The sequence below is a fragment of the Piliocolobus tephrosceles genome, chromosome 15 (assembly GCF_002776525.5).
Source record: "Piliocolobus tephrosceles isolate RC106 chromosome 15, ASM277652v3, whole genome shotgun sequence".
In the NCBI taxonomy this organism is placed as follows: domain Eukaryota; kingdom Metazoa; phylum Chordata; class Mammalia; order Primates; family Cercopithecidae; genus Piliocolobus; species Piliocolobus tephrosceles.
Genome location: NC_045448.1, coordinates 24,759,111 through 24,772,124, shown reverse-complemented (window position 1 = coordinate 24,772,124; position 13,014 = coordinate 24,759,111). Strand labels below are relative to the sequence as shown.

Here is a 13,014-nt window from a genome sequence, read left to right as displayed (position 1 = left end):
CAACCACTGTACTCACAGCAGTCAATACTTCATATGATTCTTTTATCTCCACATGACCTCCTAAGAATTATGATTCCATGTACTCTATGGTGAGTTCTCAATTTGATTCCCTTTGTTCATTTCACTACTTAAAGAAAGTCCTAGGACAATGTTACTTTACAGAAATCCAAGATCTAAAATTCATTGGAAAAAATGAAACTAAATTAAAAGTTCTTCAATCTGATCACTCACTCACCATTATCATTACTAACTTAGAAGTGAAGAATTAATTTTGCTAGCTGCAAAAGCAATGTGATTTAAAATGAAATGTTATGTCAATCTATCATAGATGGACATAACATGGTGTGATAATGGCTTCACAATCCTTGAAATACTGTTATCCTGATTATTCCCACAGTGTAAATAGATTAGCTCCCCAAAAACCTGCCAAAAAAGAAAATACAATTCTAAATCCCACAAATTAATGAGCAAGGCAAACATAAAAGAACACTAGGAAATGAAATGTGATCTGAAAATGTCAAAGCACTATAAACAATGAGACTGTCAAACTACAAATGTTTTATGCTTCCCTCCATCCTCAGTGTCTTCACTGAATGCTCCCTTTATCTCCTGACCTATCTGAAATCTGGCTCTCCCCTGTAATGGGCTGTCTTCCTTCCAATCCTCTTCAGCAGAGACCTCAGTCACTCTTCTCTAACACCACATATAACTCAATCAGAGCAAAGACTTAATGCAACACAGCATTCCTAGCACCTGGGATAAAAGAGTGAGTGAATAAATACTATCCCCAGGTGGGGAAGTGGGTGGGTTGTCTGTCCCACTTACTATTTCACCTCACTATTAGAACAACTTCTTCTCCTTTAAGACTCAAGCCATCCATTTCCATCTATCAACTTTTTAGTCACTCACACATTGCCTGAAAGCCTTGACCCTTAAATGACAGTTTCACTTGTCATGTCATGTCAGGACATTTCAAAATCCAGTTAGACTGACTGAGTCAAAAACTTTGTCCCATCATCATTATTATGATCAAATCCAAAGAACTTCACCTACATTAAACTTAAGCAACTCATTCCCATGACTCCACCCTGGATCAGGTATGCATATCACAGTCCCCTGGAGGGCTTGTTAAAACACTGATTGCCCAACCCCCAGACTTTCTGGTCAGGGATAAGGCCCAGGAACTGCATTTTTAAAGTTCTCAAGCAATACTTCTGATCCTAGAAGAACAACAGGCCTAGATCTTTTAGAACAACAGGCCTAGATCTTTTCATGAGCTAGAAATGATTAGCATTCAAAACATGATCTTAACTGTCAACAGAGAAAACAACGGTCAGGAAGCAGGAGACTTCATTTCCCTCTAATATGCCTTTACACTTCTTCATTTTAGTAACCAATTTCACCTCCTTCTTTCTAACCTTAGAAGGATATCCCCTGTCAAGTTGAAGATAATGTTTCTACTTATTTTCTCTATCCTATGCTATATGCTATTCCAATCTCTGCTCCATCAAACCAGCACTTGCCATGCCTATAATTTCAAACTCTCCTTCACTACTGGAAAAGTACGTGTATTTTTATCTAATAGATGCTGCTGGACTGACTTTCAGAAAGACTGTTACATCCTGGCAGAAGAATAGTTTATTCCCAGAAGTGGTTAAAACAAAGAGAAATTCTGGATCAGGAATCTTAGTCCAGCTGAGAATGGAAGTACCATACTGAGAAGAGGTTGGACTAGGCATAATCAAACACCGAAACTCCCAACACCTCCTTTCCCCTGTTCCTTTCTGAACATTAACAGACAGGTTTCCATTCCTCAAACAGGAGCCTGAAAGACTCCTCCCCAGGAAAACTGAACAATAAAAGAAAGAGCTTTCAGACACTCAAAGTTGGAAATCCCTCAATGAAATGCTGGGTCCTTACTCGATCACCTTAGAATGAAGCCCACCTAGGGTGACCAACCCCTCTGTTTTGCCTGAGACTGTCATGGTTTTAGTACTGAAAGTCTTATGTCCTAGAAAACCTCTTGGTCCTACTAAGCAAGCTAGGATGGCTAATTACCCTAGACACACCTTTGGATAAGCCCCAGCTCTGAGTGCAAAGCTTCCATTTTGTTTTTTATCTTCCTCTTAAACATGAACGGATAGTCAAAGATTGCCAGGCATTTGAGGAAAACTAAAGACTAATGCAAACAAAAAAAAGGAACACAGTGAAAATTCTTACAAATGCAATAAAAAAAAAAAGAAAAGAAAATGATATTGCATCCATTAAACATGAGACTACAAAAAAGAAAAGAAAAACAAAGAGCTATTAGAATGATATGAGTTTCTGGCTTAAAAGGGCCCACCAAAACCCAAGTACATTGTATGAAAAAACACTCACACCAATGTGCTTCACTGATAAATTTCAGAATCTCAGAACAAAGAAAAGGTCTCCAAAATGTGGGTAGAGAAGCTTTACATACAAAAGGCGAAAATCAGAAATGATACCAATACTTCTTATAAGCAGCTCTGAGTGTTGGAAAACAATGATTAATGCCCTCTATTTAACGCCCTCCATTTTCCTCCTATAGAAAAATTATTTCCAACCTAGAGTCTAAGACACTATCCAGCATGCTGTGTTACTTCTCTTGTACCTCTTCTAAGGAAGCTACTAGAAGATGCGCGCTCTACCAAAAACAAGAGAATAAACTAAGAAAGATAAAAATGTGGGATTTGAGAAATGGGGGATCCAAGCCGGGAGATGGTGACAGAAGTCCCCAGGATGGCAACTGTACAGCAGGCCTGGGGAGCAATCAGTCCAGACAGGAGCCAAAGGACAGAGCATTCCGAAAACTGACTGATTACTCAAATGCATTGAAAGGAATTTTTTTTCACTTCTAGAGAATAGTTCTAGGATAAATGAGTGAATAAAGCACAAAAAACTAAGCAAAAAATACAGAACATCATTAACCCAAGGAAAACAAACAAAAATATATAAGAAAGGAAAAGCATGCATAATTCCCTATAGGCTTAGCTATGTATAATATAATACAATATCATATACATAATATAATACATAGTCATAATAATAAAAACACTGAATATTGACCTAACAAAAAACTGCAATGTTCCCATACTAGGAAGATAGAGAAGGAGGGGTATATGACTGTGTATGGAGAAGGGAAAGTATAAGAAAGCTAACCTTTTTCTTTCATGGAAGAAGACAACAGACAATATCTAATATTAAAAACTCAGGGGAATAGCTTGAACCCAGGAGGCGGAGGTTGAAGTGAGCTGAGATCACACCACTGCACTCCAACCTAAAAGAGAGAGACTCCATCTCAAAACAAAACAAAAAACAACTCAAGAAGAAGAAATACAAGTATTTCATTTAGAAATGAGTAAAGGCCAGGCACGGTGGCTCATGCCTATCATCCCAGCACTTTGGGAGGCTGGGGTAGACAGATCACTTGAGGCCAGGAGTTCGAGACATGGCTGGCCAACATGGTGAAGCCTTGTCTCTACTAAAACTACAAAAATTAGCCAGGCACGGTGGCAGGCACCTGTAATCCCAGCTACTCATGAAGCTGATAGAGGAGAATTGCTTGAACCCAGGAGGTGGAGGGTTGCAGTGAGCTGAGATCGTACCACTGCACTCTAGTCTGGGCAAAAGAGTGAGACTCTGTCTCAAAAAATAAATAAATAAATAAAACATAAAACATAAAGGAATGTGGAGTAAGTATCACAGGAATATACCAGTGTTAAAAGTGGTTGCCTCTGAGAACATCTGTTGGAACTAGAAAAGCTGATTTTTTTGGTTATTATTTATTTTTTAAATATATTGATATTTATGTTATATATTCATGGGGTACATGTGATATTTTGTTACCTGTATAGAACATGTAACAATCATGTCTGGGTGTTTTAGTACATTCACTTTGAGTATTTATCATTTCTACGTGTTGAGAAAAGTCCAAGGCTTCTCTTCTAGCTACTTTATACCAATACAATACACTACTGTTAAGTATAGTCAGTCTACTCTCCTGACTATGCCAATTCTGTTGGTATAAATAAGTTCCAACAATAGAACTTATACCTTTCATCTAACTTGTATATTTGTACCTGTTTACCTACCTCTTCATCCCTCCTCCCAGCCCTGCACCCTTCCCAGTCTCTAGTGTCTATCATTCTACTCTTTGTCTTTATGAGATCAATTTTAGGAAAGTTGACTTTAAAGATCATTTAAGCTTTTTTTTTCCTCCTAATGAAGCCAAAAAATATATTCTGCAGCCAAAAGAAAAGAAGCTAAAGAATATTCTGGAAAAGAATAAAAATGAACAAGTTCCAAAAAATATGTAAAAGTATCATAAAACTGCAGCTACTAAAAAACATGAAGAACACATGAAGAAGCAAAAAACATGGAAAGAGACTCCCAGCCACAGGATAATCTACTTTACGATACAGTTAGCATTGCAAGCCAGTAGGAGAAAGGCAGATTATATAATAAATGGTTGTGGACCATGCAATAAGCCATCAAAGGAGAGGGAGAAGAAAACTAGATCCCTTCCTCAGTCCCTGCCCTTAAAATCTAGATGCATCAATTTCAAGATTACAAATGAAACTAAAAACACTAGAAGACATGGCAGAATTGTTTTATAATCTTGGAGTAGGAAAGCCAACTTTCCTTCTTAGAGAGGAAAGTTCCTCTCTAAGAAACTTGTAAAACCCTGAAATCTTAAAGGAAGAGGCTCAGCATTTTGGCCACATAACAATGATACTTTATATACAACCAAATAAACATTGTAAATGATGTCAAAAGACAAACCAGGAAAGATTCTTGTCACGTATGACAGATATAACACAATTTTACAGTTGTGTAAGAATCAACTGAAAAGCAATAAGGAAAACATTGAAAACACAATTGAAAATTGGGCAAGGGTTTCAAACTGGCAATTCACAGAATAAGAATAAACATGTATGTTCAAACTCACAATTTAAAATGCATTTCGAATACCTGCCATTGCTCAAGCATTTGTCCCTAACATTCTATTGACAGTGATCTAGCAAAAGTTACAAGTGACTCAGCTGCCAAACATCAGAATAAATATTCTAATTTTTAATTTTTACTTTTTAAAAATTTTTATGTTTTTAAATATTTTTTTGAGATGGAGTCTCACTCTGTTGCCCAGGCTGGAGTATGGTGGCGTGATCTCGGCTCACTGCAACCTCTGCCCCCCAGATTCAATCAATTCTCCTGCCTCAGCCTCCCAAGTAGCTGGGACTACAGGCATGTGTCACCAGGCCCAGCTAATTTTTTGTTTTTTAGTAGAGACAGGGTTTCACCACGTTAGCCAGGATGGTCTCTCCTGACCTCGTGATCTGCCCATCTTGGCCTCCCAAAGTGCTGGGATTACAGGCATGAGCCACCGCACCCAGCCAAATATTCTATAATAAACATATAATCATGTTGAAATGAGGCAGAAAAAGTTTAGAAAACTGGCAAAAATATTGATAAAGTTTTAAATACTAAGAAATGCTTTAAAAACCACATTGCAAAACTGCATATATAGTATATACTTCCAACTGTGACACAAACCCACACACAAATACACACACACATAACAGACAACATAATGTAAATACATAGAAGAAAAACACAAAGTCCAGCCATCAAAATATTAAGGGTAGTTGTTAACAATGGGTCTAGCGATTTTAATTCCTTCTCCAAGGTTTTCTATATTTACCAAATTCTCTATACTTTAAAATCAGACATAGTTAGGAGTATCTACAAAAAGTCTTCTCATCCAGACTTTTATACTCACCAGGAATAATGAAAATAAGCAGCTTAGGCCTTTTGACACTTTGATCATTAAAGAGGTCAGTCCAAGGCCCACATTTCAGAACCTGGGTTTCGACTCCACCACACAAAATGAATTCCTCATGCACAGGAATTTCTTCCTTGAGTTCTGAGTCCATTTCTAAATAAGGGGAGAAAAGTAGTATAAGAGTCAGTAAAATGTAAAGCCTTGAGCCAAGGACAAAATTCAAGAATAAAAAAGGGCAAATTTCAATATACCTAGAAGGAAATGCCACAAGGACATCTGGGAAACTTTAAGACCATTCAGTGATGCTGGATTATAAGATTGCAAGACAAGCAAAACAAACCACAAGAGTATTTAGAAAGGAGGAGACATATCCTTGGCAAAAGGAAAGACTATAGAGGCGTTTGAGTCAAAACTGTAACTTCCACTTTCCCTCTGCTGGAATTCTCTTTTAGCTCTGTGCATTACCATGAGACATATTCCCCTACCTTCACCTGGTGAGAAAGTGCAGAGGTTCTGGCTTGCCCTTGCATTCTCCCCATAGAAGAGTAAGAGGGACAATGAACTCCCTATGGTCTCTTATTTCCTTGTATTACTCTTCTCTTGTCCCAAATTCTGTGTGTGTGTGGCTGTGTGTGTGTGTGTGTATGTATATATACATATCCATATGTGTGTGTGTGTGTGTGTGTATACATATATATATATATATATATATATATTTTTTTTTTGAGATAGAGTCTCCCTCTGTCGCCCAGGCTGGAGTTCAGTGGCATGATCTTGGCTCACTGCAAACTCTGCCTCCCAGGTTCAAGCAATTCTCCTGTCTCAGCCTCCTGGGTAGCTGGGACTACAGGCATGTTACCACCACACCTGGCTAATTTTTGTATTTTTAGTAGAGATGGGGTTTTGCCGCGTTGGCCAGGCCAGTCTCGAATTCCTGATCTCAGGTAATCCACCCGCCTTGGCCTCCCAAAGTGCTGGGATTACAGGCATGAGCCATCACATCCGGCCCCAATAAGCATATTTTATGTATTAAAGCACTACATTAAATTATGAAATGGATAGGTGGAAAAAAAAACCAGGATATACTATCATGAACCATTTCCTGAGTAATCTGTTATGTGCAAAAATATAGGCCCCAATTATTTCTATCACTCCTCCACCTCTGCCTCTGCCTTCCTCATCTATTGACAGCACCAAATCCCAAACCTTCATTGGTCTTGGTCTTTCTCTTCCCCTCTCCTCCACTCACTCAAAGCACTCCAGAGTTAAGATTCAAAGGGCCCTTCTAGCTTATTCTCCTCTTACCACTTTACATCAACCTTGTACTTTAGTCTTCTCGTCCTTGAATTTCCCTAGTGCCCCTATGCTTTTCTGCTTCTATAACTTTGCTCATATTTAATTCTCCAACCATATTTAATTCTACAACTGCACTTTGTACAGTTGTCAGTTTATTGACGCTCTACTCCAAATTCATCGTTCATTGTCTTATCTGGAAAAGTGGATCTGGGCCTTTAAAATATTTTTCCTTTGCCAGTTGACATGATGCTAAGCTTTGTCAATAGAGTGCACTGGAGAGGCTTTGCAGAAGGAAGAAGTTTTCTCAGCAGGCTTCTGGAGAGCTTATATTTTACCCCTCCACTGTTCCACTGCTGTGAGATTTCTCTATTGCAGTGGTTCACAACTAAAGACAATTTGCCCTCAGAGGACATATGGCAATATTTGGAGCTATTTTCCATTGTCACAACTTGGGGAACTACTGGGATACAGTGAATAGAGGCCAAGGATACTGCTAAATATCCTACAATACACAGGACAGCTCCCCACAACAAATAATTATCCAGCCCTGAAGGTCAATAATGCCAAGGCTGAAAAACAACACTGCTCTAGTACTAGGTGCCTACAGGGGAAAGCTTTCTCCAGCATCTGGCTAGCTGCTATGTGCTTGCTTTCTCCAGCTCTCTACTCAGGCAGCAGCAGCACCATATCCAGGAGCCCCATACCAGGTGGCTACTCCCTATCCCCCCTCCTCAGCCCACATGCACCGGCTTGGCCAGTCAGCCACCTGACCTTTGTTCCATACAGCAACTTGGTATATTGCCTTGCCCCAAGCTGTACACAGCAGTGCTCTAGATTGCTACACAGGGAGGCCTCTCCAACTTACAATTCCTGTGGTATCTAAAGTGGTGCTCCAACTCCTTCTACTCACTAGCCAACCTCAACTCACTTGCACCCCAAGGGTTGTTACTGTGGCCCTGCTGCACTGCCCTGATTCCCTCTGCATGCTCTCCTAACAGTCTTAACTCACCTGCTGACACTGTGTGCTCCAGCTTTGGCTCAGACAACCCAGCAAATTTCTCTACCATCCAGTGGGCTATAGCCACACTTTCAATGAGGTCTGAACCTCATTTCAATTCCGTCCTTCATTGGGTACTTTTCCTCAGCCCTAGGGTACCTTTTAGAGTTCTCTTTATAGAGTGACTTCATAGTTTTTCTCCTATCATACCCTAATAATTCTTTAAGTTAAACTAACAATTTTAGTTACTATGTGGCTTCTGTCTTCTGGTTTGATCCAGACTGATATACCTCTCATGTGTCTGTGCAAATTTTTCTTTATAAATCTTTCCCTCATCATACACAGCTCAAATTCTACTTGTTACATGAAGCCTTCCTTGAGCACCCCAGGTAAATAAGGGAAATCACCTCTTCCTTTAAACTCACAGCATCTGTCTTTATTACAAGGTGGCAGTGGTAAAGGCACACAGCTAAGCTCCACTTGGTAAAATTTGTCATGTCATGTCATGCCACACTTTCCCACAGCACCACAGACAAGCAATTGATGCAAGGGCTATGTGTCCCTTCCCAGATTGAACATCCTAAGGCAAATGCAATGCTGGCTAGGAAGTAGTGAAATGGGAAATTCCATACATTGATGGTAACAATAAAAATGGCTTTGCAAAGCAATCTGGCAGCATGGATCAATACTCATAAAAGGTATAAACTTTGATTCAGTCATTCCATTCTGAAAAAAACCTAAAATATTTTAAGACTGATACATGGAATGCTAATTTTAACAGTGAAAAGCTGAAAAAACTAAATGGTAATTGATAGACGAATGGTTAATTATGATAACTCATTATCAGACACTAAAAAATTACATATATGACTCAATATTAAGGAATAATTAAATAAATTGTAACTCAATATAATGATCAAATATTAAGTTCCATCAAAACTGCTCTAAGTTGGTTATAATTTATGCATTTCTTTTCTAACATTTCTAAAATTTCACTTCTCTAGCCTGATGCTGTATTGCCTCTTCCATTCTCTTTATTCCTTTATTGTTTATTCTGTCAATTTAGTGAATTTAGGAAGAAATAAACATATTTATTCTAACCTCTATGTTAAACCAAAAGTCCCAAACTGATTCTCTTGAGAATACTTAGAAAAATGAAAAATCCTCACTTAGAAAGTGGAGACCACTGTCCATTAAAAATATATGGACTAAATAAAGTATCACTTCATCTTTTCTTATGGACTGACCTTTTACTTCACTAATAAATACCACTGTAGCCCAATCTCCAAAACTACCACAAACTACAGTATATTTATATAAGTTCTGACCTTTATAATGTGTTAGAAACAACATTAGATTTAGCAGTAAACACTGTATTAAATTAGAGCACTGACTGAGAAGACACTGGCCAAACTGAATACCTTCACCAGAAGAGAACTTAAAGTTATTAACTATAAAGTTGTTAAATATATTCAAATCATAAATATCAATACTTAACTTCAAGTAAATGACATCTTGGGAGATTGATTAGCCACAAAATCAATGAGAATTCAAGTAGATACGAAAATCAAGCTCAGTCTATAAACATTGGAAAACAAAAAAGTACAACTCTAACACCTCAAATAAAATACAGCTGAGAAACATGGAATTAAAATGCTGGCTAGCTGCTGTGTAGCTTCCCCTGCAGGCACCTAATTCCATGTATTTATAAAGCATCTTTTATTTTACTTCACTCTCATATTTCTGAATCTCACACACCCATGTAAAAGCAGCAATGGAAAATCTGAGGCACGAGAATTAAAACTCTTTCTTATCTAAGAATCCAAGGTAGTTCAGTTCTTCAAATAAGTGTCAGATTAACAAAGGACAGTATGTTGTAATTATATATTGGTAAAGGATAATGGCACGCCTTCAGCCTCAGCCTATAAGCAATAAGCAATCTTTAATAAAATCAATTTTGGTAAGCAGCAAGACTTGTGCTAGATAAAAACTAAGCATGGATACAATTTGTGCATCTTAGGCAAGACTATTTTCCTAAATATAGGTTTTAATTTGCTTAATGGGCGTCTAGGGTTTTTTTTCCAATTAAATCTCATACAAACCTAGATAATTTGACTAGTATAAATTTTAGAGGTTCAAATGTATAATATTTGTTATAGTATGTATAATATAAACATAAAGTCATGGGCTGATTTATTTACATGTTTAAATATATACTTAATATACATTAAGTGATTCTACGTAAATACTTACAATATTTATTATAAAGTTAGCCATTGAGAACAGTAAGACCATACTAATAAATAAAATATTTGAAAGTGGAGTTATAAATAATACATCTTAATCAGCTTCAGCATACAGTAAAATGTCTGCATTTTACTTTGGCTACTTGGTAAGAATCCTGCTTTATTCATGTAAGAACTGTAGATGATAACAATTTTTTTAAATTTTGTGTTGCAATGTACAAATAGTTTTCAATTAAATGTCCAGTCTTTCAATAAAACTTGAAAAAGAGGTAATAAGATGGTTTTCTTTCAAAGTTAAAGAACCAACAATATCTAATCATAACTTACATTATTTATTACATATGTAAGATGAACAGGAAGCTTCTAAAACTTCCTCAAATGCCAAAAACTTTATACCTAATATTATCAAAAGTAAACAACTTTGTGGACTATGTTATTGTCCCACAATGCCACACAGCAGAACTTCCTCAAATGCCAAAAACTTTAAACATAATAATATCAAATGTGGACAATTTTGTGGACTCTGTTATTGTGCCACAATGACACAGAGCAGAGCATATACTTTGCAAGTGTCTGAACCTTCATTAGTGCTATTCCTAGGCACTAGTATTAAACCTACTTGGAAAATATATGGTGACTGGTCAAGTGCAGGTTTGACTTTTAAAGGCCCAGGGCAGAAATACAAAATTTTTAATTGGTATCAGAACTTTTACTTTGATCATTTTTAAAAATTGGCCTACAAGCCAACATAAACATGCTGGTGATCTGTATATCCCAAATAATCTTCCATTGAGAACAATTAGAAAAGTCAGAAAAACTTTTAAAAAATCTGTTAAAAAAATTCGTAACCACTGAAAGAATTTACAAGACTGTGAAACAAACTAATAAAATATAGAAAATAATTAATATAGAAATAAGCAGAAAGCAGAGAAGCAATAGAGAATAGAAAATATGACACAAAATGCATGAAACGCAGATAAAGATATGAATGCAGGAAAATTCAAAGTTTTGAAATGCATATATTAGAAAACAAGGCTACAAATAAAAGAACCACTTGGCTTAAGGAATTAGAAAAAAAAAACGAATCCAAATAAAGAAAATAGAAAAAAGATAATAATGTAGATATTAATGAAATAGGAAAAAAAGTTTACATTAGAGAGGATTAGCAAACCCAAAAGTTTTTACTTTGAAAACACCTATAAATAAGCAAACCCTTGACTTCTCAAGAAAAGAGATGGCACAATCAATCAATATCAGAAGTGAAACAAGGATATCACTCCAGATTCTACAGACATGAAAAAATAATAAACAAATATTATGAAGAAATGTATGCCAATAAACTTGACATGGACAAATTCCAAAACAAACAAACAAACAAACTGAACCCAGCAGATACAAAAAGAAAAAAGACTAGAAGACTCTTTTTTTTTTTTGAGACAGAGTCTTGCTCTGTCGCCCGGGCTGGAGTGCAGTGGCCGGATCTCAGCTCACTGCAAGTTCCGCCTCCCGGGTTTACGCCATTCTCCTGCCTCAGCCTCCCGAGTAGCTGGGATAGAAGACTCTTAATAGACTTATACCTTAAGACAAAATTCTTGGTCCAGATGAAATTAACACTTAAGGAAGGAATAATACCAATTTTACATAGAGTTGTCCAGAGAATAGAAAAAGAGAGACACCTCCCAACTCTTTTTATGAAATCAGCAATTCTTTGTAATTTTTAGTTTAAAATGTACATTATAATTAAGGTTGAGATAGATGCAAAAACTATTCAGAATATTAGCAGACCAAATCTAGTGCTATATAAAAGGGTAATAGATGACAACCAAACTGTGTATATACCAGAAATGAAAAGTTGTTTAAATATTCAACATTTAATCAGTTTAAGTTACCACATTAACAGGGTAACGAAAACTTATATAATCATCTCAATTGATAGAGAAAATATTTTATAAAATCCAAGAGTCATGAAAAAATTCTTAAAAAGTGAAAAATAAAGAAATCTTTCATAAAATATAAACATGAAATACATATTTTTTCATATAATACAAGTATTAAAAATCTTCAGTAAATGTTTTACTATGGGTAAAATATTGAAACCCTCTCTGAGTTTGGGATCAAGATATGGAGGTCTGCTATCAACACTTCCATACTTGAGGTCTTAGCCAATGCAATAAGAAACCAAAAAAAGATATAAATGTATTTAGATTGGATAGGAAATGTGATTATTCACAAACATGATGATACACATAGAAAATGCAAAAAAATCCTTACATATACTAATTGAATTAATAAGTGAATGCAACATGGTCATTAGCTAAAAGGTCAATATATGAAAATCAAATGTATTTCTATATACCAGCAACAAACAATTTGGAAATAAAATTTTTTAAAAAGAGACCACTTACAACAGCATCAAAAAAATCAAATAGGAATAAATCTAACAAATGATGTGCAAGACCTCTACACAGAAAGCTAAATGGTTTGCTGGATATTACTGAGAGAAATTAAATAATGAGGGGACAAACCATATTCATGAACTGGAAGACTCACTAGTATAAACTCCAAATTAATTCTTAGATTTGTAAAATTCTAATCCAAATCAGGTTTTTTTCCCTTTCCTTTTTTTTTTTTTTAAATGGAAATTGGAAAGCTAATTCTAATATGTATGTGGA

General features: G+C 36.2%; 1 protein-coding gene across 5 annotated transcripts in view; it reads right to left on the bottom strand.

Annotated features, from left to right (window-relative positions):
- Positions 1-13,014, bottom strand: part of LDAH (lipid droplet associated hydrolase) — a 153,689-nt gene that overhangs the window by 128,519 nt on the left and 12,156 nt on the right. For 4 of the 5 annotated variants that reach the window (XR_002735256.1, XM_023230016.1, XM_023230018.1 and 1 more), the window contains exon 2: positions 5,801-5,956. The exons of the other annotated variant lie outside the window; for it this stretch is intronic. Coding sequence is in view for 3 of the 4 variants with exons in the window: in XM_023230016.1 (XP_023085784.1) it covers positions 5,801-5,954 (154 nt within the window). In the remaining variant the exon portion in view is untranslated. The remainder of the gene's footprint in view (positions 1-5,800; positions 5,957-13,014) is intronic. 5 annotated transcript variants of the gene reach the window in all.